Source organism: Bos javanicus, chromosome 5, assembly GCF_032452875.1.
Source record: "Bos javanicus breed banteng chromosome 5, ARS-OSU_banteng_1.0, whole genome shotgun sequence".
In the NCBI taxonomy this organism is placed as follows: domain Eukaryota; kingdom Metazoa; phylum Chordata; class Mammalia; order Artiodactyla; family Bovidae; genus Bos; species Bos javanicus.
The window spans coordinates 66,195,666-66,222,607 of NC_083872.1; the positions used below are offsets into that span (position 1 = coordinate 66,195,666).

Sequence of the window (26,942 nt, forward strand, 5' to 3'; positions counted from 1 at the left end):
AAATCTGCAACTTCAAAAAATATTTTGGACTAATTGCAGATCTATAGCAAAGTTGCAAAGATAGCACAGAGAATTCCCACATACCCTTGACCCAGTTTCCCCTAATATTAACATGCACCGTGGTAAATTTATCAAAACTAAGACATTAACATTGGCGCATTACCATTAACTAAGCTATAGGCTTGATTCTGATTTCACTAGTTTTTTCACTAAGGTCCTTTTTCTGTTCCGGGATCCAATGTGGGATACCGGATTATGTTTAGATGTCACGTTTCCTTTGTTCCTCTAGTCTGTGATAGTTTCTCAGTCTTTCCTTGTTTTTCGTGACTTTGACATGTTTCAAAGTAGCAATCAGGTATTTTATAGAGTGGCCTTCAATTAGGGTTTGTCTTGGAAGGCAATGGCAACCCACTCCAGTGTTCTTGCCTGGAGAATCCCAGGGACAGGGGAGCCTCGTGGGCTGCCGTCTATGGGGTGGCCCAGGGTCGGACACGACTGAAGCGACTTAGCAGCAGCAGCAGCAGATGAAGCTGGGAGGGAGTAATGGGCTTTGGGGAAAATACCACAGAGGTGAAATACTTTCTCATCACATCAGGATATCTTATTATATCAATATATAGAATATATTATTATTATATCAATATGTGGGGCTTCCCCGATGACTCAGCAGATAAAGAATCCACCTGCAATGCAGGAGAAGCAGGAGGCCTGGGTTCAGATCCCCGGGTCAGGAAGATCCATTGGAGGAGGAAATGGTAACACGCTCCAGTATTCTTGCCAAAACAAATCCCATGGACAGAGGAGCCTGGCAGGAGTCCAAAGGGTTGCAAACAGTCACACAAAACTAAGGGACTGAGCACGAACACACACACATATTAATCTGTAGAATATAGAACATCAGTTTACTCCTGGTGATGTTAACTTTGATCATCTAATTAAGGTAATGTTAAGATTTCTCTCTGTGAAGATACCTTATTTCTCCTTCCATACCTTCATCTTCAGAAGTCAGTAAGTTCAGTCCATATTCATGGAGAGGGGACACTGCAGCTTTTAGAAGAGGGAAATAATTGAGGCTTTTCAGTTCAGTTCAGTCACTCAGTCCTGTCCAACTCTTTGTGACCCCAAGGACTGCAGCATGCCAGGCCTCCCTGTCCATCACCAACTCCCAGAGTTTACTCAAACTCATGTCCATCGAGTCAGTGATGCCATCCAACCATCTCATCCTCTGTCATCCCCTTCTCCTCCTGCCTTCAATCTTTCCCAGCATCAGGGTCTTTTCAAATGAGTCAGTTCTTTGCATCAGGTGGCCAAAGTATTGGAGCTTCAGCATCAGTCCTTCCAATGAAGAGTCTTCTCCAACACCACAGTTCAAAAGCATCAATTCTTTGGCACTCAGCTTTCTTTACAGTCCAACTCTCACATTCATACACGACCACTGGAAAAACCATAGCTTTGACTAGATGGATCTTTGTTGGAAAAGTAATGTCTCTGCTTTTTAATATGCTGTCTAGGTTGGTCATAGCTTTTCTTTCAAGGAGCAAGCATCTTTGAATTTCAAGACTGCAGTCACCATCTGCAGTGATTTTGGAGCCCCTCAAAATAAAGTCTGCCACTGTTTCCACTGTCTCCTCATCTATTTGCCATGAAGTGATGGGACCAGATGCCATGATCTTACTTTTCTGAATGTTGAGTTTTAAGCCAACTTTTTTACTCTCTTCTTTCACTTTCATCAAGAGGCTCTTTAATTCTTCTTTGCTTTCTGCCATAAGGGTGGTGTCATCTGCATATCTGAGGTTTTTGATATTTCTCCTAGCAGTCTTACTTCCAACTTGCCCGTGAATAAAAACATAGAGATTAAGTAAAGAATGGGGAGGGAAATGGAATTAGCAATGCTAATTTTCATACTCTCTTTTCTGATAATTAAAGAGCTGCGTAATGACAAATGACCAAGATATTGAACTGTGAATTCTAAAAAGCTGCTTTTGCAAAAAAAAAAAAAATGAAAGACAAGGACCTAATGCAATGCCTCAACTGCTGCTTATAGAAACGCTGGACTAGGAAATTCAGATGGAGAAGGCAATGGCAGCCTGCTCCAGTACTCTTACCTGGAAAATCCCATGGACAGAGGAGCCTGGTAGGCTGCAGTCCATGGAGTAGCTAGGAGTCGGACAGGACTGAGCGACTTCGCTTTTACTTTTCACTTTCGTGCATTGGAGAAGGAAATGGCAACCCACTCCAGTATTCTTGCCTGGAGGATCCCAGGGACAGGGTAGCCTGGTGGGCTGCCATCTATGGGGTCACACAGAGTCAGACACGACTGAAGCGACTTAGCAGCAGCAGCAGCAGGAAATTCAGACAACTGAAAAATCTGAGGAAATATAAAACCACCTTAAAAGCATCAGATTTAACCAAAGAAAAAGGAGTTACTGAGACAAGACCTCTAAAAAGAATAGAAATCCAGAGGTGCGGGCCCAGCTCTGGAACTGTATTTGGTCAGGGGCATCCACCCTGAATAAGTGCCACTGAAATTGTAGGCTTTCAACTACCTTCTAAGTAAGGAATTTAAGCGTTAGAGACCAGGGTTGCGGGACCAAAGTAAGGGTGAGCAAGAAATAACCAGCCCCCAGGACTTCCCAGGTGGTCCAGTGGCTAAGACTCTATGTTCCCAACGCAGGGGGCCTGGGTTTGATCTCTGGTGGGGGAACTGGATCCCTCATGCCACAGCTATGACCTGCTGCAGCCAAATAAATAAATGTTAAAAAAAAATACAGAAACGGAGGTGGTATATGATGAAACTGCAATAGGTTATTAAAGCAATGAAACTGGTACTACAGTTTCAAGTAATTTAGAATGTTAACATGGATTTTTAAAATATTTGTATTGTCCTTTGACAGAGCAATCCAATGCATGGAAATTTACCTAAAGTGAAAAGAAAAGTAGAAACCTGAAATGTTTGTAGAATGTCATTTAAATGCTATCTGGATGAGCATAATTTATTTCACTGCCCCCAGTGTTTAACAATTTGGGGCATGAAATAAACTATAGCTCATTAATTCAGTGGATAAATACCAAGTAAAACCGGTAACTCGGAGAGTGTAACAATATGGAACAGATGTTTCATACATAAAAATAATCAAACCACACACTTGTAACTACAATTTGATTTTAACTATTCCTATGTAACAGAACAAAATAGAAGCTAGAAAGTTGACTTATTGCCAGGGAATTATGAATGCTTCTCAATTGTTTATGTTATTATACATTGTGTAAGTTTTTCAAAATGAATAAGTATATCCATACAAAAGTTTAAAAATAAGATAACTGTATATATTTTAAGGGTTTCCTTCTGTAATTCTGGAGTTTGGGGAATTAGAATGGTGAGGCAGTTCCTCACAATGTTTAGGGTTACAGTTTTTTGAGTCAGATAAACCTGAATTCAAATTCTGCACTTCTATTCAATAACTTAATGGCCTTGAATTTCAGTTTCCTCATCCATAAAAAGAGGATGATACTTGAGCTTTGGTGTGAGGTTTGTTTAGATCAGAACGACACTGCCTGTCAGTAAATGATGGTCATCAAGGAAGAATGACTTCATCCTCAAAAGGACAGCCCACTGAGATCCTTACTTTGAGACAGAATGACTTCCTTTGACAGAAAGTCAGAATCAAATCCAGGGGAGAAGCAAAACATTTATTATACATCTTAAAGGTAGATAATAAGAAGTTTATTAATATATGCATCTCATAAATGCATGGGAGAAACTCAAGTATGAGTAACAAAGGGAGAGCTAGACCTTGGGTGTATACAGCATCTTAAAAAAGAAACAATAAGTTTGTACAGAAATGACAGGACAAGGGAAAATGTTTGTAGGCTTCCAAGGGCAGGAAACTGTGGGAATGTAATATATTGGGGGAAGTGAGTGGGGTGAGGCTTGTTTGCAGATTCCTCTGGTGTCATCTCTGGGCTAAGAATCTAGAACTCTCTTCAACAAAGGAAATTTATATTCTTCCTTTAGACAGAAAGGGGCTTCCCAGGTGGCACAGTGATAAACAATCTGCCTGCCAATGCAGGAGATGCAACAGATGCGGGTTTGATCCCTAGGTCAGAAAGATCCCATAGAGTAGGAAATGGCAGCCCACTCCAGTATTCTTGCCTGAAAAATCCCATGGACAGAGGAGACTGGCGGGCTAGTCCATAGGGTCACAAAGAGTCGGACACAACTGAGAGCTGAAGAGAAGAGTTGTAGGCAGAAAGGAAGAGGGTAGAGAGAACTTTTTCTGCTTTTGCGCCTTCTTAATTGGATTCAGCTCAAACCAATATGTTAGAGAGACATATTTGGGGGTGACATATTCTGGTTTCCTTCACCAGTAAGGATGTTTTTCAGTATTTTTGCATTTCTTACTGTATAAACTTTACCATTCTAAGGAGTGGGTGTCATAAGATTTATGGCATCAAAAGCTTTTGGAAGGGAAAGCAGCCCCGGGTTCCTTAGGACTGGTAGACACCATATGTATGCGTGTACAGTTAGTTACACTTATGAATCCATTTTAAATATATACATGTTTACATACTTATGTTAAAAAACAAAATTCTTACTACCTTTATAGTCAGACAACTCTTGTATGTTTGGGTTAAAAGTGGTTAGCCGGGGGAAAGGGATGGTTAGGGAGTCTGGGATGGACATGTACACACTGCTATATTTAAAATGGATAACCAACAAGGACCTACTGCACAGCACAGGGAACTCTGCTCAATGTTCTGTGGCAGCCTGGATGGAAGGGGAGTTTGTGGGAGAATGGATACATGCATATATATGGTTGAGTCCCTTTGCTGTCCACCTGAAACTATCACAACACTGTTAATCAGCTATACTCCAAAGTAAAAAGTTTAATAGAAACAAACAAACAAGCAAACAAAAAGTGATTAGCCAACTGGATTGTTTAAGGGACTTAAGGAACAGAGAGATAAAAAGATCAAGTGAATTCCACTTGATGTTATAATTCCCCTGCCTCAGGGAGGGTTTTTAAAATCAAATCAGTTGTAGAATGGGCTTTCCTGGTGGCTCAGACAGTAAAGAATCCATTTGCAATGTGGGAGACCTGAGTTCGATCGCTGGGTTGGGAAGATCCCTTGTAGGAAGACATGACGACCCACTCCAGTATTCTTGCCTGGAGAAGCCCCATGGACAGAGAAGCATGGTGGGCAACAGTCCATGGGGTTGAAAAGAGTCAGACATAACTGAGCAACTAAGCACAGCACAGTACAGCATGTTTGCAGAGTAGAAGAGAAACAGGAGGTGACAGGGAAGGGAAGGAAGGCCAGGGAAGAGAGTGGGTTTTCAGAACAGAGAAACCTAAGTAGAGACCTATAACGGATTACTAAGGATGCCAGCTTTTGTAATATTTTCTTAAAAAGAAGCTAATTAAAAGCTTCTGCTTTATTGGATTTGTGGTCACTCCTCCCACAGCCTCAATGATCTCCTGAAATACAAGTCTGTCCATGTTCCTACTCCCCTCACTGCTGCTGCTGCTAAGTTGCTTCAGTCGTGTCCGACTCAGTGCGACCCCATAGAAGGCAGCCCACCAGGCTCCCCCGTCCCTGGGATTCTCCAGGCAAGAATACTGGAGTGGGTTGCCATTTCCTTCTCCAATGCATGAAAGTGAAAAGTGAAAGTGAAGTTGCTCAGTCGCGTCCAACTCTTCGGGATCCCATGGACTGCAGCCTTCGAGGCTCCTCCGTCCATGGGATTCTCCAGGCAAGAGTACTGGAGTGGGGTGCCATCACCTTCTCCAACTCCCCTCACTATCAAAACCAAAATCAAAACCAAATAAGATTCTTAGTAGGGCTCAGGTGCTGCAGCCTCTTTGCTGACCTCTCCACTGTCCACCTTACAGTAGTGTGTTTTCTTGTCTGTCTTTATTTTAATGGTTCATTTATTTATTTGGTAGTTCTGCTTACCAGGTGGCACAGTGGTAAAGAATCACCTGCCAATGCGAGAGAGGTAGGTTCGATCCCTGAGGAAGATCCCAGGAAGACGAAATGACGACCTCCTCCAGTATTTTTGCCTGGAAAATTCCATGGACAGAGGAGCCTGGCGGGCTACAGTCCAAAGGGCTGAAAAGAGAGATGACTGAACGATTAAGCACACACACTGCGTGTGAAATCTCAATCCCCCACCAGGGATTGAACCCAGTGACTTCTGCAGTGGAAGAGTGTAGTCCTAACCACTGGATTACCAGGGAGTTCCTCTTGCATGCTTTTCCAGTTCCAGAAAACCAGGTAGTTTGCAATCTATGCATTTTCTCCTGCTGTCTCCTTGAATTACAAATGCTAGTCTCCCCTCTTTGTGTGAAGAGCAATCGCTTAAAAAACTGTAATATCTGTCAGGAAAAGGTCCTTGGTTCTTCATCTGAGCAGCAGCACCTGCCTCTCAACTCTATGCATATCTTATTTATTTTTTTTAAAGATTATCATTTTTGTTTGATATTCCATACAATGTATTTTATTTTGATATGTCAGTCGCCTAAACCCCATGAAACTATTTAAATCTTTGTATCCTGTCCCCTAGTAAGGTGTGACACCCAAGAAATGTTTACGTGTCTTAAAGGAACCCACGTTTGGTTACCAGTGACCCTGTGACGTCACATACCTTGGGCTCAGAATTCATAAACTGTATTTCAAAATCACCGTGCTTGCAAGCGCCTCCGGAGCACAAATCCCTTTCGCAGCGTTTGAAATGTACGAAGTCACTATTACCAGTCTTACGACATAGCTCCAAGCCTGGGCTAACCCTGATCTGTGAGAGAAACAGAAACTTAATTTCTAGGAAAGAAAAGTCCGCCTGGGGGTGGGAGGGACGAGGGAAGTAGAACTGTGGGCAGCACAGGCTCGGCCAGAGCTCAGTCCGGCCCCCCACCCTCACTCCCCCAACCCCCAGCCTCCACACGCTCCGGGTTTCCAGGTGGACACCGCCCAGGTGGGTGCCACATCCATGTCCCATGGCCTGGAGAACGTCACCCAACAGTTCTGCCCGGAGCCGTGCAGCCGGGCGGGACGCGGTAGATGTCACCACGCGGTGGTCAAGCTCTCCCTGGGGACGCGCGGGCGGCGGGACCACGCAGAGGAAGCCGTCGGGGTTCGAGGCCCGGTACCCCGGAAACCCCGAGGGGAGGAGGAGGGGCGGGGAGGAGTTGATCCGTTTCTCCGGAGTTGCGCAAGGGGCAGGACGGCGCGGGTAGACTGGGACCGTCTGAGCGGGCATCCCCGCCGCGTCCCGCGCCGGGAGGCCGAACCAAAACCGAAAGGAGCCGGGTCCCCCGCAGCCCCGGCGTCGCGTCCGCGGGGAGGTCGCCGCGCGCCGGGCAAGTCGGCGAGGGCCGCCGCTTTGTGACTTCACTGGTTTCGCAACAAGCCCGGGCCGCCCGCGCCCCACCCACCCCCGGCCGCTGCCTCGCAGCCTGCCTCCTCGCTCCGCTCTCCGCGCCTCCCCTCCCTCCGGAGCCGGGCCTGCCCCGCCGTCGCGGAGCCTCGGGTCAGCCCGGCAGCCCGCGGCTGTTCACCGCACGTGCGCCGCCCCCGCCTCCCGGCAGCGCGGAGCAGCCCAGCGACCAGCCCCGCGGCCCGGCTCCGTAGAGCGCAGCGCCCTCCCGGCGGTGGCGGCGCGATGCTGTGCTTTCTCCGGGGAATGGCCTTCGTCCCCTTCCTGCTGGTGACCTGGTCGTCCGCTGCCTTCATCATTTCCTACGTGGTCGCCGTGCTCTCCGGGCACGTCAACCCCTTTCTCCCCTACATCAGGTGAGGAGCCGGCAGAGAGAGGCTGGACGCGGGGCACCGCGCGGGGAGCGCTGCTGATGCGAAGGGGAGGTGTCCAAACCCCACTGGGCGTCCTGCTGAAAGATCGGGTACCCACGTATAGAAGAGGGTGCCCCCGGTGGTCCCGGGATGGACTGGGAGACAGGGCGTGGGAGCTGAGCAGTTCCGATTTTACCCCGACACTGAACAGAGTGGCATCCTGAGAGGCTCAGGATAGACAGGAGAACTTGCAGACTGGGTACCGGGCAGACGTCTCTTGGGCGGTATTGAGACCAGAGTGGGTCCTGATGGATGGCACTTGCTGAGTGTGTAAGAGGTAAATCTAGTCGCCCAGTCGCGTCCGACTCTTTGCGACCCGCCTGGCTCCTCTGTCCATGGGATTCTCCAGGCAAGAATACTGGAGCGGGTTGCCATTCCCTTCTCCAGAGGATATTCCTGACCCAGGAATGGAACCCGCATCTCCCACATTGCAGGCAGAATCTTTACCATCTGAGCTACCAGGGAAGCCCTATGCTAAAGCAGCTCCTGGATTTCACTTCCGCTTCCCAACATCCTCGAGAAGCGGCTGTCTGGCTCCTCTTTCTTGCGAGAAAACTAAGTTTAAGCAGATGTTGAAATATCATCAGTGTGACACTGATGTCACAGCTGGGAAATTGGAAGCAGAACTCACACCCAGATTAATCCCTATGCCAGAAGCACCACCGTGCTACCCTTGGGTCTTTGAGAGCGGCTCTAAGTTTTTTGTATGGAGCTGCCCAAGATCCCTCTGGGTACTTGGTCTTCAGATTGTCAATGATTGGTGACATCTCAGGTCTTGTTGCCACACAGTTTCATTTTTCATGAGTTTTTGCCTCTACCTACTTTTGGGGGTGGGGGCACACTGCTGGGATCTTAATTCCCTCACCAGGGATTGACTCATGCCCCATACATTAGAAGTCACAGTCTGAACCACTGGACCACAGGGGAAGTTTGGCCTCCACCTTTATTGAGAGTCACTTTATCAGTGCCCAGAACACATGTCTGGATTTCCTGTGGCTCCCAGCTCTGTGCCTTGCCCGTGTTAATGGCATTCCTTAAACGTCAGAAAGATCCATCCTTATTCTAGTGGTGTATCCATCCTGTCTTACCCCTCTGGATCTGTATTGATTGGTGAGGGGATTAGAAAGTTGGTGAAATCTAAGGTTACTGCTTAATTATTGTAGGAATTGTAGAGATTACAGAAATTGCAGGGCCTCTTCCTCTTGCAGCTGTTCTGCCTGGAGGGCAATGCTCTGTATAGTCTTTTTAGTAGGCGATGAAGGGGAATTGAAGGCGGAGCAAGTGGGGTCTAGAGTTTAAAGGTGCAAGGAAGCAAGCACAGCAGGATGCACAGAAGCCAGTCTGGAGTAACGGTGGTTTTGCCAACGCAAGATGACTTTCCCATCAGGCCTGCTGCCCCTGCAGAAACCTGGGCTTGGTTTCTCCTCAATAGTCTCTGTTCTCATTGTCTCACTTCTCTTGACTCTGAAGTGTGATAGATCCTCTTAGACTGGTGTAAAAAGAAAGAGTTCTTTCCCTGTAATGCTTTTCATTGAGAAAGTAGTAGCTTTGTTTGTAGGTCAGGGGCAGATAGTGAAACTGAAAGTCACTCAGTCGTGTCTGACTCTTTGTGACCCCATGGACTATATAGCCCATGGAATTCTCCAGGCCAGAATACTGGAGTGGGTAGCCTTTCTCTTCTCCAGGGCGTCTTCCCAATCCAGGGATCGAACCCAGGTCTCCTGCACTGCAGGCGGATTCTTTACCAAATGAGCTCTCAGGGAAGCTGGGGCAGATAGTATTTGTTACAAATTGGGTAGGTGATCAGAGGCGGCATTTGAGTCTTTGTAGGGGTTTCTGAGGGCTCCCCAGGTGGATCAGTGGTAAAAAATTCACCTGCCAACTCAGGAGATGCAGGAGACATGGGTTCAATCCCTGGGTTGGGCAGATCCCCTGGAGGAGGAAATGGCAGCCCACTCCAGTATTCTTGCCTGGGAAATCCCATCGACAGAGGAGCCTGGCTGGCTACAGTCCATGGCATTGCAAAGAGTCAAACATGACTGAGCAACTGAGCATATGAGCACAAGAGTCTGATCTGGTGGTGATTACTACCACATCCAGGTGAGATATTAGATGTGCAGAAAAGGGGAAGCAGCTGACAGGACCAACCTGTTGTGAGATGATTAAATCACAAGACGTTCCAAGGAAGAAATTTTAAATTTAGCAAGGAAAGAAAACTTGCAGGAGAAAGCAGAATTATAGAAGAAAAAGGTACAAGATTGTTCTCTTGTTGCCTGGAGCCTTCGGCCTACAAGCACGTGATTGCTTGCCTAAGTGTGCCTCGGGCCTTTAGGTTGTTTGCTCTTTATGCCTACAGGAGTGGCTGGAGCACTGGATTACCTCTGCCCCTCTTAGAAAACTTAAGTCTCTGAGGCCAGGGCAAGGGCAAGATCAGAAGGGCAAGGACAGGATGGGATTAACTCCAAATGTATCTGGTTGGCCTAGACCTTACCTAGGTGGTAAAGAAGTCACCTACCAATGCAGGAGACATAGGAGACAGGGTTCGATCCCTGGGTTGGGAAGATCCCCTGAAGAAGGAAATGGCAGCCCACTCCAGTATTCTTGCCTGGAAAATCCCATGGACAGAGGATCCTGGCAGGCTGCAGTCTATGGGGTCGCAAAGAGTCGGTCACGACTGAGCCTGCACAACAACTTAGTTGTCTAACTCATCTCTGCCGTCAAAGAAGCCTCCAATTCTTCCTTATCCTCATTCCCTCCACTTTCCTCCAGCCTCCTTGGCCTCCTTCCTGGATCTTGAGCGTGTTAGGCACACATCTTCCTTCTGGTCTTTGCACTGGCTGTTGTCTACCAGAATGCTCTACCTCCAGATTATCACAGGCTTTCTTCCTTATCTCCTTCTTTGTTCGAATATTATCTCTGTGAGGCCTGCTCTGATGGCCCACAGGGCTCCTGATCCCCTGTCCTCAATCCAGTCTTGTTTACCACAGCATCTATTACCTTCTAACAAATGATGTGATTTGCTTATTTATCATGTTGATCCTGTAAGATCCATGAAGGCTCCCGATATTTGTTGAGTTTACTATTTCTTGGGTGTTCATCTGTGAGTCTTGTTTCTCTTCCCTCCAGGGTGGGGCAGAGTCCTTTACCGAAGGCTTGATAGGCCCTTGGTGGTGGGTCAGTGATTTGAACATATTTAGGGAGAAGGCAATGGCACCCCACTTCAGTACTCTTGCCTGGAAAATCCCATGGACGGAGGAGCCTGATAGGCTGCAGTCCATGGGGTCGCAAAGAGTCGAACACAACTGAGCAACTTCATTTTCACTTTTCACTTTCATGCATTGGAGAAGGAGATGGCAACCCACTCCTGTATTCTTGCCTGGAGAATCCCAGGGACGGGGGAGCCTGGTGGGCTGCCGTCTATGGGGTCACACAGAGTCGGACACGACTGAAGTGACTTAGCAGCAGCAGCAGGGTAAGCACCCAATACTTTGGCCACTTGAGGCAAAGAGCCAACTCATTGGAAAAGACCCTGATGCTGGGAAAGATTGAGGGCAGGAGAAGAAGGGGATGACAGAGGACGAGATGGTTGATAGCATCACAGACTCAATGAAGGTGAATTTGAGCAAACTCCAGGAGATAGGGAAGGATAGGGAAGCCTGGCATGCTGCAGTCCATGGGGTCGTAAAGAGTCGGACATGATTTAGGGACTGAACGACGACCCTTTGACGTGAAGTCATTGTTCAGTCAATTTGATCTTCTGATGTTTTTAAACAACACTGAACACTTTAAATAAAAGCCATTGCATTTTACAATTTTACTTATCTTCCAGTTTCATTGAGATACAGTTAACATACATTGGTGAGTAAGCTTAAGGTGTAGAGTATCATGATTTAACTTATGTACATCATGAAATGATCATCACAATAATTTTAGTGACTACCTATCATCTCATATGGATACAAAATAAAAGAAAAAATATGTTTTTCCATGTGATGAAAACCCTTAAGATTTACTCTCTTAACATACAACAGTGTTCATTATATTACTCATGTTGTACTTTACTTCCTTATCTTACAGCTGGAAGTGTGTGCCTTTTGGCTTGTTGTTGTTCAATCGCTCAGTAGTGTCCGACTCTTTGCAACCCCATGGGCTGCAGCACGCCAGGCTTCCCTTTTGGCTACCTTTGTGTTATTCCTCCCCCGACTCCCACCTCTGGAAACTTCAGATCTAATGTTTGTTTTGAAGTGTAATTGACCTATAACAGTTCCTTAGTTCCTGGTGTGCAACATAGCAATCTCTGTACGTTACGAAATGATCACCACTAGCCGTTGCATTTTAATTTTACTTATTTTCTTTTGGCTGTGCTGGGTCTTTGTTGCTGCCCTGGCTTTTCTCTGGTTGAGTTGAGCAGGGGCTACTTTTCATTGCAGTGTGCGGGCTTCTCCACGCAGTGGCTTCTTTTGTTGAGGAGCACAGGTTCTAGGGCGTGCTGATTTTAGTAGTTTGCAGCACATGGGCTCAATAGTTCGAGTTCCCAGGCTCTAGAGCACAGGCTCCAGAGAAGGCAATGGCACCCCACTCCAGTACTCTTGCCTGGAAAATCCCATGGACGGAGGAGCCTGGTGGGCTGCAGTCCATGGGGTCGCTAAGAGTCGGACACAACTGAAGTGACTTCACTTTCACTTTCATGCATTGGAGAAGGAAATGGCAACCCACTCCAGTGTTCTTGCCTGGAGAATCCCAGGGACGGCGGAGCCTGGTGGACTGCCGTCTATGGGGTCGCACAGAGTCGGACACGACTGAAGCGACTTAGCAGCAGCAGCAGCAGAGCACAGGCTCAGTAGTTGTGGTGCACGGGCTTCGTTGCTCCACAGCAGGTGGTATCTTCCCAGATCAGGGATCAAACCCAAGTCTCCTTCATTGGCAGGCAGATTCTTTACCACTGAGCCACCAGGGAAGCCCTAGCTAATGCATTTTAAATAAGATCCAGAACTATGGAAGGACCTCTTCCAGTAAAATAATCAAATTCAGCTTTCTTATGAGACATTTTCTGATAACATTGTTATTTTTCAGTATATTGGACAAATGGAAATATACTCAACCTCATGAATGGAACAAAAATTAAAATCTACTGGATTGGCAGAAACCCAAATGTTTGATAACACATTCTACTGTCGAGACTTTGGGACAACAGGCTCCCGTACATCGCTGGTGGGAATGTAAAATGATTCAGTCTCTGTGGAGGGACTTAGGCACTAGTTATCAAAATGACACAAATACAATATCTATATAGTATTAATAACAGCTTTTAATAACAAAGGGTTGGAAACAATACAAATGTCCATCAGTAGAGGACTGGCTAAATAAGTATCATTTACCTAAGAATACCTCAAACAAAAGCTCTCCACACATAGAATACTGCTCTTTAAAATTTCCATTACATTGTTACATGGAAAAAAGCAAGACTCAGAACCAAATAGCTACCATGGTAAAGATGGTGAGGGAGAAATAATATACATTTGTATTAGCTTGCATGAAGAAACTAATAAAAGTGGTTTATCTATGTATGATTGAAGGAGGTGGCCATGATCACATGGTCATTGAGACCTTAGCAGATGGAAATAAAAGAGTGGGAATAAGACTTGCCTTGCCATACTTAAAAAAAAAATTAATGTTTTAATTTTAAGATAACTGTCATTTTACATCCAGTTATAAAAAATATTAAAGATCCCATGTGTTTTTTTTTTTAATTGGAGGATAGTCCCTTACTATGTTGTGTTAGTTTCTGCATTCGATAATGTGAGTCAGCCATAAGGATACATATATACCTTCCCTCGTGAGCCTCCCTCCCTTCATGCTCCCTACCCCCTGTAGGTCATCCTCATGTATCTTTTTTCCCCAGTTTCTCCCAAAGGTAACATCTTCTAAACTTGGCATACCTTTTTAGATGAATTTATTTTTTAGCCAAATGCATGTTTCCTATCAGAAAATTAAATTAGAAGCATGGGGATTAAAACAGTCACCAAATTCAACAAGTAGTTTCTGTACTGCCTGCGTGCTAAGTCACTTCGGTTGTGTCCGACTCTGTGACCCTATGGACTGTAGCCCGCCAGGCTCCTCTGTCCATGGAATTCTCCTGGCAAGTGGAGAATTGGAGTGGGTTGCCGTTTCCTCCTCCAGGGAATCTTCTCAACACAGGCATACCTCTCCTGCATTGGCAGGCAGGTTCTTTACCACTAGCGCCACCTGAGAAGCCCATTAATGCTGGGATGTGAAAACCAAAGACAAATAAAAGTCAACCTCAAAGAATTTGTTTAGATTTGCAAGGCCACACCCATATTCTTAAGTACAATCGTGCTTAATTTGTTATAGTTTCTTATATTTCTTCTCCTACCAAATCCTCAGGCTATTTTCAGTCACCTTTATCCCAGCTGATAAGCCTTTCTCTTTTTATACCTTCTGCTTTGGCCTGTATCTCCTACTTCCAGAATATTCTGTGGCCCTTTAGTTTTAAATTTTTGCCAATTCTGTATCCTGATTGCTTTTTATTAGCCTAGTCTCACGTTTTGTGCAAGTACTGTTTGCTGGGTGGCTTTGTGTATGTGTTAGTCACTCAGTCATGTCCAACTCTTTGCAACCCCATGGACTGTAGCCCACCAGGCTCCTCTGTCCATGGGATTCTCCAGACAAGGATACTGGAGTGGGTTGCCATTCCCTTCTCCAGGGGATCTTCCCAACCCAGGGATTGAACCTGGGTCTCCTGCACTGCAGGCAGATTCTTCACCACTATGCCACCTGGGTGGCTTGTGGTGAAAGGTTGTTGCTGACCCACGAAAAGATGCCAGGATTCTTGGCCTCCGGAGGAGAAGAATTCAATTCAGGGCCAGAGACAAGGCTTGATTGCTCAGAGCTTTTGTGTAATCAAGTTTTATTAGAGTATAAAGGAGATAGAGAAAGCTTCTGACATAGGCATCAGAAAGGGGCAGAAAGAGTACCTCCCTGCTAGTCTTCAGCTGGATGTTATATAGTCACTAGCAGTCTGTTAATGAATGAAAGGAATGTCTTAAAACTCAGAATGGCACCAGGCCCCTCACCCATAAGATGCATTTTGGGATAATCTTGACACCGGAAGATTCATCCCAAGCTGTGAAACCATTGACTTGAATCTTGTAGAAGGGCAGATTACCATACAAATAGTTTCGTTTACACAGATTAGGGGAACAAATTCTGAGTTTAACATAATGGTTTGTTGAGTAGGTTCTTAGCCATTTGGCAGCAACCACAACCAACTTGAAGACAGAGTCTAGGGTAAATGCATAGTACATTAGCATAGCTTAAGACAAACATTTCCATAAGAAAAATGCATTGGTTAACTCAAGGTTTGAGAATAATTAACTTCAGGTGAAACCAGGTGTCATTATGGCAGCTCAGTATTTTAAGAGAAACCTCCTTTTAAATTTGTATAGAGAAGGGGAAAAAATATCACTAGTTTGTTTCCTCCTACCGCTTAAGCGAAATAAAAATGTCTGACACTTGCAGCCTATTTCCTCTGTTTGGAGATCCCTGACCTTCCTGCCTGTTACCCTCTCAGTGGTCTTTGGCTATTCCCATTGTTCCTCCTCATGACCACACACCCTGCCTAGTGAGTGGTGGCAGAAAACTGGGATCACTGAGGATTAAGCCAAAAGGGAGGCCAAATCACATAGTGAACAACATAAAAGAGGTTGGGTCTTTAACTCCAAAACTGGATCTAAAAATTATCCTTATTTAGTTAATAATCACAAAATTTAGGTTTTATATATATAATCATAACTATGTGCTAATACTTATAAGGAACAAAATCCATTTCTAATGGATAAACCAGAATGAAAAGATAAAGCTCCTACAGGAGCAAAAGATAAAGTTCCTGTAATGAATAGATGGGGAAACAATGGAAATCATGACAGACTTTATTTTTGGGGGCTCCAAAATCACTGCAGATGGTGACTGCAGCCATAGAATTAAAAGACGCTTGCTCCTTGGAAGAAAAGCTATGACAAACCTAGACAGCATATTAAAAAGCAGAGACATTACTTTGCCAATAAAGTCAACTGAAACACGTAGTGGGTGATTAGTATATACTGTGTGATTGCTAAGATCATTTGCAGCGGAAGGGTCTGTATTATTAGTCTTCTCAGCCTCTCTTCAACTGTTAGCTCATTCTGCCAGTGTTCGTTGTTCATTAACTTTGATTGTGATTCCGGTTGTTCTCCAAGATCATTTCTGTTGACTTCATGAAAGTTTCCATATTTTACACCCTCACTTTGTAGTGCTATTTGTGAGTATTTACAAGTATTTAACTTGAGAGTCCCTTGGACTGCAAGGAGATCGAACCAGTCCATTCTGAAGGAGATCAGCCCTGAGATTTCTTTGCAAGGAATGATGCTAAAGCTGAAACTCCAGTACTTTGGCCATCTCATGCGAAGAGTTGACTCATTGGACAAGACTCTGATGCTGGGAGGGATTGGGGGCAAGAGGAGAAGGGGACGACAGAGGATGAGATGGCTGGATGGCATCACTGACTCGATGGGTGTGAGTCTGAGTGAACTCCAGGAGTTGGTGATGGACAGGGAGGCCTGGCGTGCTGTGATTCATGGGGTCACAAAGAGTCGGGCACGACTGAGCGACTGAACTGAACTGAACTGAACAACACTTGATAATCATACTAAGAGGGAACATAGTGTGCTAAGTAAGGGAACAACTTTGGAGTAGATACCTTTGATTTGAATACAACTCTGCCATGTACACCAGCTGTGGGAGTTTGGACAATTCATTTGACTTTCTTTGCTTCTCTGTGGGTTAATAATAGCACCTGCCTGATGCATGAACATGTGAACTCACTTAGAACTCATCAGTGCCCTGGTCAAGAACATAAGTTCTCTGTTAGTGTTTGCTATTAGTAATATCAAGGGACCAGTCCACGTTGGTCTGGATAGATGTCAGTGTTAAGTGGGAAAAGACATTTGGTTGAGGTGAGGGCTAATTTTATAACCGCTTAGTTTGTGAATATAGTAGTAGCTTTCTTAACCAACCTCAACTTAATCAACTTGCTCTCCTAACTGATAAACTCATTCTCTGAAAAATGCAGTGACGGAAGCTGGGGGTCCCTGGAAACCTCCCAGCAGTGGCCTCTCTCAGGGCTGTTCGCTCTCTTCTCTCATCTATTTCTTTGTCCACCTGTCAAATGCCAGCTGTGTTGGTTCCCAAATGAGTTTATGCCAGATGTATTTTCTCTAGTTGGGCTGCGAATGCAAAAAGATAGTTGTCATTTCTAAAGGAACTCAGTTGAATGCTTCGGAAAGATTCCAAAGAGACAAGTTGTCAAAAATTGCAGTCCATTTAGTAGTGTTTATGACAAGTGTAAAGATGTACAGAACCTGATGAAAAACTAGAAGGATTCAGTACTGCAACTGCTTCAGAAGTGTTTTTAAGATTTCCCTTCACTGTAAAGACACTGAAACTGGAAATGAGATCATCCACAGTACATGTGGTGTGTATGCCAGGAGGACACATAGTAGACTCAGTAACACACGTTACAGCCTTGGCCAGCGTCAGTACACAGGCAGATGAATGTATGGACAGTTGTATATTTGTGGTGTGTACATATTCATATAATTTTTATTTATTGTTTTTAGTTGAAATATAGTTGATTTACAATGTTTTGTTAGTTTCAGTTGCATAGCAAAGTGATTCAGTTATGTATATACATATTCTTTTTCAAATTCTTTTCCATTATAGGTTATTATTACAAGATACTGAATATAGTTCCCTGGGCTATATAATAGATCCTTGTTATATATCTATTTTATATATATATTAGTGTGTGTGTTCATCCCAAACTCCTGATTTACTCCCCACCCCACTCCCGCCATATTCACGTAGTTTTTGATGGCTTCCTGCTTAAACCAGGTTTTTTGATTATTGTGGTTTAGTCACTAAGTCGTGTCTGACTCATGTGATCCCATGGACTGTGTGTAGCCTGCCAGGCTACTCTATCCATGGGATTCTCCAGGCAAGAATACTGGAGTGGGTTGCCATTTCCTTCTCCAGGGGATCTTCCCAACCCAGGAATCGAACTCAGGTCTCCTGCATTGCAAGTAGATGACTGAGCTACAAGGAAAGTCCCAAGTTTTTGATTTCTTAACTACAGTGAATTTCAGGCAATGGTGACTTTTGCTTCCTTGTTCAGCTGCAGCAATGGGACTTGAGATAATAAATAATAGGATAATGAGGTCTCTGTGTATACAGTCAGAGAAGGAAATGGCAACCCACTCCAGTATTCTTGCCTAGAGAGTCCTGTGGACAGAGGAGCTTGGTGGGCTGCTGTCCATCGGGTCACATAGAGTCGGACACGACTGAAGCGACTTAGCATGCATGCATGCATTGGAGAAGGAAATGGCAACCCACTCCAGTATTTTTGCCTGGAGAATCCCAGGGATGGAGGAGCCTGGTGGGCTGTCGTCCATGGGGTCACACAGAGTTGGACACGACTGAAGCGACTTAGCAGCAGCAGCAGCAGCAGCTGTGTATATAGTCACATATTCTGACATTACTTAATGACATTTCAGTCTTTACAGTGCAATAAGGAAATCAAAGATCCTAAACTTCCACAGCTCGTAATGTTGTTTGCCTTCTGAGTCAACTATCAGTTCAGTTCAGTCGCTCAGTCATGTCCGACTCTTTGTGACTCCATGAATTGCAGCATGCCAGGCCTCTCTGTCCATCACCAACTCCCAGAGTTCACTCAAATTCATGTCCATCGAGTTGGTGATGCCATCCAGCCATCTCATCCTCTGTCATCCCCTTCTCCTCCTGCCCCCAATCCCTCCCAGCATCAGAGACTTTTCCAATGAGTCGGTTCTTCACATGAGGTGGCCAAAGTACTGGAGTTTCAGCTTTAGCATCACTCCTTCCAAAGAACACCCAGGACTGATCTCCTTTAGAATGGACTGGTTGGATCTCCTTGCAGTTCAAGGGCCTCTCAAGAGTCTTCTCCAACACCACAGTTCAAAAGCATCAATTCTTCGGCACTCAGCTTTCTTCACAGTCCAACTCTCACATCCATACATGACCACTGGAAAAACCATAGCCTTGACTAGACGGACCTTTGTTGGCAAAGTAATGTCTCTGCTTTTCAATATGCTATCTAGGTTGGTCATAACTTTCCTTCCAAGAGTAAGCGTCTTTTAATTTCATGGCTGCAATCACCGTCTGCAGTGATTTTGCAGCCCCAAAAAATAAAGTCTGACACTGTTTCCACTGTTTCCCCATCTATTTGCCATGAAGTGATGGGACCAGATGCCATGATCTTTGTTTTTTGAATGTTGAGCTTTAAGCCAACTTTTTCACTCTCCTCTTTTACTTTCATCAAGAGGCTTTTTAGTTCCTCTTCACTTTCTGCCATAAGGGTGGTGTCATCTGCATATCTGAGGTTATTGATATTTCTCCTGGCAATCTTGATTCCAGCTTGTGCTTCTTCCAGCCCAGAGTTTCTCATGATGTACTCTGCATATAAGTTAAATAAGCAGGGTGATAATATACAGCCTCGACATACTCCTTTTCTTATTTGGACCCAGTCTGTTGTTCCATGTCCAGTTCTAACTGTTGCATCCTGACCTGCATATAGGTTTCTCAAGAGGCTGGTCAGGTGGTCTGGTATTCTCATCTCTTTCAGAATTTTCTACAGTTTATTGTGATCCACACAGCCAAAGGCTTTGGCATAGTCAAGAAAGCAGAAATAGATGTTTTTCTGGAACTCTCTTGCTTTGTCGATTATCCAGCGGATGTTGGCAATTTGATCTCTGGTTCCTCTGCCTTTTCTAAAACCAGCTTGAACATCAGGAAGTTCACGGTTCACGTATTGCTGAAGCCTGGCTTGGAGAATTTTGAGCATTACTTTACTAGCCTGTGAGATGAGTGCAATTGTGTGGTAGTTTGAGCATTCTTTGGCATTGCCTTTCTTTGGGATTGGAGTGAAAACTGACCTTTTCCAGTCCTGTGGCCACTGCTGAGTTTTCCAAATTTGCTGGCATATTGAGTGCAGCACTTTCACAGCATCATCTTTCAGGATTTGGAATAGCTCACCTGGAATTCCATCACCTCCTCTAGCTTTGTTCGTAGTGATGCTCTCTAAGGCCCACTTGACTTCACATTCCAGGATGTCTGGCTCTAGGTGAGTGATCACACCATCATGATTATCTGGGTCATGAAGATCTTTTTTGTACAGTTCTTCTGTGTATTCTTGCCACCTCTTCTTAATATCTTCTGTTTCTGTTAGGTCCATACCATTTCTGTCCTTTATCGAGCCCATCTTTGCATGAAATGTTCCCTTGGTATCTCTAATTTTCTTGAAGAGATCTCTAGTCTTTCCCATTCTGTTGTTTTCCTCTATTTCTTTGCACTGATCGCTGAGGAACACTTTCTTATCTCTTCTTGCTATTCTTTGGAACTCTGCATTCAGATGCTTATATCTTTCCTTTTCTCCTTTGCTTTTCGCTTCTCTTCTTTTCACAGCCATTTGTAAGGCCTTCCCAGACAGCCATTTTGCTTTTTTGCATTTCTTTTCCATGGGCGTGGTCTTGATCCTTGTCTCCTGTACAATGTCACGAACCTCCGTCCGTAGTTCATCAGGCACTCTATCTATCAGATCTTGTCCCTTAAATCTATTTCTCACTTCCACTGTATAATCATAAGGGATTTGATTTAGGTCATACCTGAATGGTCTAGTGGTTTTCCCTACTTTCTTCAATTTAAGTCTGAATTTGGCAATAAGGAGTTCATGATCTGAGCCACAGTCAGCTCCCGGTCTTGTTTTTGTTGACTGTATAGAGCTTCTCCATCTTTGGCTGCAAAGAATATAATCAATCTGATTTCGGTGTTGACCATCTGGTGATGTCCATGTGTAGAGTCTTCTCTTGTGTTGTTGGAAGAAGGTGTTTGCTATGACCAGTAGTTCTCTTGGCAAAACTCTATTAGTCTTTGCCCTGCTTCATTCCGTATTCCAAGGCCAAATTTGCCTGTTACTCCAGGTGTTTCTTGACTTCCTACTTGTGCATTCCAGTCCCCTATAATGAAAAGAACATCTTTTTTGGGTGTTAGTTCTAAAAGGTCTTGTAGGTCTTCATAGAACCATTCAACTTCAGCTTCTTCAACATTACTGGTTGGGGCATAGACTTGGATTACTGTGATATTGAATGGTTTGCCTTGGCAACAAACAGAAATCATTCTGTTGTTTTTGAGATTGCATCCAAGTACTGCATTTTGGACTCTTTTGTTGACCATGATGGCTATTCCATTTCTTCTAAGGGATTCCTGCCTGCGGTAGTAGATATAATGGTCATCTGAGTTAAATTCACCCATTCCAGTCCATTTTAGTTCGCTGATTCTTAGAATGCCGATGTTCACTCTTGCCATCTCTTGTTTGACCACTTCCAATTTGCCTTGATTCATGGACCTGACATTCCAGGTTCCTATGCAATATTGCTCTTTACAGCATCGGACCTTGCTTCTATCCCCAGTCACATCCACAACTGGGTATTGTTTTTGCTTTGGCTCCAACCCTTCATTCTTTCTGGAGTTATTTCTCCACTGATCTCCAGTAGCATATTGGGCACCTACCGACCTGGGGAGTTCCTCTTTCAGTATCCTATCATTTTGCCTTTTCATACTGTTCATGGGGTTCTCAAGGCACGAATACTGAAGTGGTTTGCCATTCCCTTCTCCAGTGGACCACATTCTGTCTGAGCCCCAGGGAAACCAAATTCCACAAAACAGTTCCAGAAAGTGCTTCAGGCTAACTTTACCATTGAAGCAGAACTTTGAGTCTTTACAACTATTTATTACCTTTGCTATTTTTATTCCTCTTCCCTGATAACAGTTGTTTGTTCTTTTGTTCTTTTGTTAAGATCCTTATTGCTGAGACATGTTCACGGGCAAGCATTGTGTCCAGGCTTGATCACAAAGCGGCTTAGGCCTAAAGTGGTTTCTCTTGTGTCAAATAGCTACATCTGGTTCACTTCCTCCAGGGCCCCCACCCTATCTGCTTTCAAGGACAGGATGCTTTGGGAGCTGTCTTCCTCAGAGCTTGATAGTAGCCGGATCATACCACATCAATTTTCAGAGCAGCTCCAGTCTTGTTTTTGACCCGTATTTACCCCAAGTTGGTCCACACTTTATCAAGGTTGACATCTGGGCAGAAGCTCTGATTCCTCTCTTAGGTGGTGATGTCTCATTCCAACTTTCCCAAAGTAAGCTGGGTGATATTCGTCAAGGCTGATTGTGTGGTAATGAATGCCATCCTATTACCCAGACCTCCCGGTCCTTCTGATGTTTGATGATGTACTGTGGCCATGACTCACATGGACCCTAAGTTTCTGGGTCTTCATCGTCAGGATGGCATGTCAGTGGCTGAGATGAAAGAGGGAGCCTTCTGTTTGTACTAACAAGAGTAGGCAACCACAACTTTCCTTAAAGGGTTTCCCAGGTGATAAGTCGGAGAAGGCAATGGCACCCCACTCCAGTATTCTTGCCTGGAAAATCCCATGGACGGAGGAGCCTGGTAAGCTGCAGTCCAGGGGGTCGCAAAGAGTCAGACACGACTGAGCGACTTCACTTTCACTTTTCACTTTCATGCATTGGAGAAGGAAATGGCAACCCACTCCAGTGTTCTTGCCTGGAGAATCTCAGGGACAGCAGAGGCTGGTGGGCTGCCGTCTATGGGGTCGCGCAGAGTTGGACATGACTGAAGCGATTTAGCAGCAGCAGCAGCAGCAGGTGATACAGTGATTAAGAATCTGCCTACCAGTGCAGGAGACACTGGAGACTAGGCTCAATCCCTGGATCAGGAAGATCTCCTGGAGGAGGAAGTGGCAACCCACCCACTCCAGTATTCTTGCCTGGAAAATTCCATGGACAGAGGAGCCTGGCAGGCTACAGTCCATGGGGTCGCAGAGTTGGACACGACTGAGCACATATACACACTATCCTTAAAAGTTCTTAGAAGTGGCCACGTTTTTTGTTGTTTTTTTTTTGGTCCCCCCCGCCCTCCCGCCCCGGGTGGCTTGCAGGATCTTAGTTCCCTGACTATGGATTAAACATAGGCCCAAAGCAATGAAAGCTTGGAATCCTAACCACTGGACCACCAGGGAATTCCCAGATTCTGCCTGTATGGTTTAAAATGTACAGATAAGCAAGAATAAAATATCATTCTGAAATCCTGAGCTTTCGAATGGCATGTTTGATGTCATGTGGACTGCACACCTGGGCCCTTGAAATATGTCCTGGTTTGCTCTCCCTGGATGGATGGTCCCCAAGTCTGGTCATCTTCTCATCTCCTGTTGGAGCACCTTTGTCCCGCCTTCTGCCTACTCCCTTACGTGGCAGATTCCTCTCAGACCTGTGACAACAAGTACTCTTGCATGAGTCACTGGGTAGCTGCTTTTCTATACTCTGAGGGCAAGAAAAGAAGGCTTCTTTCCCCGGTGTGAATTACTCTTCTGGCAAAGTGCTGCCCAAGGGCACGCATGTGCTGTCTCCACTTCTCCCCATCACTGGTTCCCGTCCTCTCCTCACCCACTCAGAGCCTTGTAGTGCTCAGAAGGGCGTCCTGCGCATCGGGCAGCCTTCTCCATGTCAACATCCCTTTAGTGAGAAAACGAATTATTAGTAGGAAAATAGTGATGTTAACTCTTACAGTTACAAGGGACACTGAGGTTTGTTTGTTTGTTTTTTAATATTTGCTGTGCCAGGTTTTAGTTATGGCATGCAGGGTCTTCTCTCCATTGTGGCAGGCAGGGTCTAATTCCCTGACCAGAGCTGGAACCTAGGCCCCCTGCGTCGGGAGCGCAGAGTCTTAGCCAGTGGACCACCAGGGAAGTCCAAGTGTGACTGAAATGGAAGTAATTGGGACCAGAGGCATTTGTGGGAAGGGGGAACATTAACCTCTTCATACTCTTCAACTATTAAATGTTCACAAAGCTCAAAGGCTCCTGCTTCCTGCACATATAGGGCACTTCACTTTGAAGTGCATCTTTTCAACTCGATCCATTTTTCAGTACTTAAATTTCAGAGCTGTTTTAAAATGTGGAAACATTCAACACGGGTCTGAGCTGTTTTATGTTGGGAACGCTTTTGCTGTCACTTTGAAATGCTGCTTTATGTGAGCAGCTTGAGAACATAAAAATGTAAACCTTGGCGTGAATGAATAGAAACCAGCACATGCCAAATGCTGCTTTCCAGCTTTAATTCCTTGATAGACTACATTTGAAAAATGTCTCTTAGAAGCTATTTTTTTGTTAAAATAATTTGTCATCACGAGTATGCCCTTGATATCTTATTATTTCCATAAAGCACTGATAAGCCTCAATAATATTTATTGTTCAGCCTTCCATCGTCTTTTCAGCAATGTAAATTTTTATGCATAAATTGTCATGTTAAAAATTAAAATGATGTGTTTATGTATATTTAATATTCAAATAGTAGATTTTTCAAACGTGATTTTTGGCCTTTTTCTCCTCCCCGGAACAGTCAGTACCTCACCAGGTATGAACACACACATGCACACATATACACACACAAAAAATGAACACATGCATCTGAGTTTTCAGGTGGAATCATCTGGGAACCACCACCACCATTCACTTTCAGTATTTCCTCACATAGCATTGTCACTTATACTTCCAAACAAACAAATGTACAAACAAACTCATAGAAAAAGGGACCAGGAAAAGGAAACAGACTCATAGAAAAAGTGGTTCTCAGATAAATGAGTACCAGAGATGTAATGTACAACATGGATAATATAATTAACACTGTTTTATGTTACTTGGGCTTCCCTTGTGGCTCAGCTGGTAAAGAATCTGCCTGCAATGTGGGAGACCTGGGTTCAATCCCTGGGTTGGGAAGATCCCTTGGAGGAGGGAAAGGCTACCCGCTCCAGTATTCTGGCCTGGAGAATTCCATGGACTGTATAGTCCATGGGGACACAAAGAGTCGGACATGACTGAGCGACTTTCACTTTCACTTTCACTGTGTTACATATGAAAGTTAAGAAAGTAGATCCTAAGAGTTCTCATCATAAGGAAAAAATTTTCTTTTTAAAAAAAGTTGTATCTCTATGAGATGATAGATGTTCACAAAACTTCCTGTGGTGATCATTTCATGGTGTCTAAGTCAGATCATTATGCTGTACACCTTAAACGTATACAGTGCTGTTTTAAAATTGTATCTCAATAAAACTGGGGAAGAAAAGTGGATTTTTTAATTTTTCAGAGCCCACATGAAAATACTTTGGAACAAAATCAGATCAAATCTTTGGAATTCAAAGTGGCCGAACACATGGAAGGAACACAATATAATGCCTGCCAATTACGTGCCTGCCCAGGGGGCTGAACTGAATTCCTTTTTACTAATTTGGACATGCCTTCTCTTTCTCAGTGACACAGGAACAACACCTCCAGAGAGTGGCATTTTTGGATTTATGATAAACTTCTCTGCATTTCTTGGTAAGTACACAATGAAGTGAAGTGAAGTGAAGTCGCTCAGTCGTGTCTGACTCTTTGCGACCCCACGGACTGTAGCCTACCAGGCTCCTCCGTCCATGGGATTTTCCAGGCAAGAATACTGGAGTGGGTTGCCATTTCCTTCTCCAGGAGATGTTCCCGATCCAGGGTTTGAACCCAGGTCTCCTGCAGTGTAGGCAGACACTTTAAGGCAGAGTCATTAAGTACACAATGATTATTATAAGTAAATTAAAAACTCCCAATCTCAGGTGAAGTAAAATGTTATAGTTTATGTATCATTTTTTATTGTTACTTTTTAACAGGCATTATTTTTTAAAAAACATTTTATTTTGTATTAGGGTATTGCCGATTAACAAACAGTGTTGTGATAGTTTTAAGTGAACAACAAAGGGGCTCAGCCATACATATACATGTATCCATTCTCCCCCAAACTCCCCTCCCATCCAGGCTGCCACATAACACTGAGTGGAGTTCCCTGTGCTATACAGTAGATCCTTGTTGGTTACCCATTTTAAATGTAGCAGTCTGTACATGGCCATTCCAAATTCCCTAATTATTCCTTCCCCATTCCTTCTCCCTGGCAACTATAACCTCTTCTGGAAATCTGTGAGTGTGTTTCTAACAGACATTACTTCTTAGAACACTTGTAGATTCATGGAAAAATTGAGCAAAATGTAGAGATTCCCCAGGTATGTCTTACTCCCTTGCACTCCTCCTGGTTGCTTTCTCCATTAACAACATCTCCCCATCAGTGTGGCTTTTTGCTTCGAGGCAAGGCAGAATCTGACATGAATATCTTTGTTTAAAATGCTCTCTGATAAATGATTAGCTTTTAGTCTGCTTTTAAAGATTCAGTAAAAAATGTGGCTGTCATACACTATTGAATACATAGAAATCTACTTTATCCTGACACATGCATAATATCCATCTCATGGACATATGATAATTTATAATTCAATCCCCTTTTGTTATATTTTAGGCTATTTTTTATTTTGTAATTTACATTGCTAAAGTGAATGTATTTGAAATATATCTGTGCATATCATGTGGAGTTTTTCTGTAAGCAAAATTTGCTGAGTTAAAAGGAATAGTACCCTCTCACACCATTCACAAAAGCCAGTGGCAAGTAAAGAACTAAACATGAAGAACAAAACCATAAGAGGATTTGGATGTAATTGTAGGAAAATATTTTCAAAACCTTAAGATGGAAAAGCTTATCTAAGCTTACACAAAACCCAGAAGCTAAATAGGAAAGAACTGACAGATTTGGGTAGATAAAAAATTAAAACTTCTAAGTGATGAAAGATACACAAAGTTAAAGACAAACAACAGACCAGAAGAAAATTTGTAATGTTTATAGAAGACAATAGACTAATGTACTTAATGTATATCAAAACAACTACAAATAAAAAATGAACTCAAGAGAAAAATAAAAAAAAGATAAGCATGCAATTTTCAGAAGAACTGCAAAGGATTAGTGAACATACTAAAGGTTTCTCAGTCTCATGGACAATCAAAGAAACGCAAATTAAA

At 44.1% G+C, this 26,942-nt stretch overlaps 2 protein-coding genes across 5 annotated transcripts in view; one reads left to right on the forward strand and one right to left on the reverse strand.

Moving 5' to 3' along the window:
* Positions 1–621: 621 nt before the first annotated feature.
* LOC133247805 (uncharacterized) lies at positions 622–7,261 on the reverse strand. 2 transcript variants are annotated; one of them, XM_061417090.1, is made up of 3 exons: positions 6,650–7,261; positions 5,959–6,114; positions 622–1,828 (listed from the first exon to the last, which is right to left on the reverse strand). In XM_061417090.1, the coding sequence occupies exons 1-2, from the start codon at positions 7,259–7,261 to the stop codon at positions 6,100–6,102; spliced, it is 627 nt and encodes a 208-aa protein (XP_061273074.1). In that variant the 3' UTR covers positions 622–1,828; positions 5,959–6,099. The 2 variants fall into 2 exon arrangements, with proteins under 2 accessions (XP_061273074.1, XP_061273073.1); XM_061417089.1 differs by lacking the exon at positions 5,959–6,114.
* Positions 7,262–7,663: 402 nt separating this feature from the next.
* Positions 7,664–26,942, forward strand: part of DRAM1 (DNA damage regulated autophagy modulator 1) — a 62,252-nt gene continuing 42,973 nt past the window's right edge. For all 3 annotated transcript variants that reach the window (XR_009736504.1, XR_009736503.1, XM_061417088.1), the window contains exons 1-2: positions 7,664–7,794; positions 25,324–25,391. Coding sequence is in view for 1 of the 3 variants with exons in the window: in XM_061417088.1 (XP_061273072.1) it covers positions 7,664–7,794; positions 25,324–25,391 (199 nt within the window). In the remaining 2 variants the exon portion in view is untranslated. The remainder of the gene's footprint in view (positions 7,795–25,323; positions 25,392–26,942) is intronic.

What these genes read in the sequence shown, in the direction of transcription:
- LOC133247805 (XM_061417089.1), bottom strand. Translation starts at nt 7,261, where the DNA reads ATGCCCGCTCAGACGGTCCCAGTCTACCCGCGCCGTCCTGCCCCTTGC. An exon ending in TTATGAATTCTGAGCCCAAG is followed by an intron (nt 1,829 to 6,649) that starts GTATGTGACGTC and finishes TTCACGGGCAAG; the next exon opens with TTGGAAGTAAGACTGCTAGG.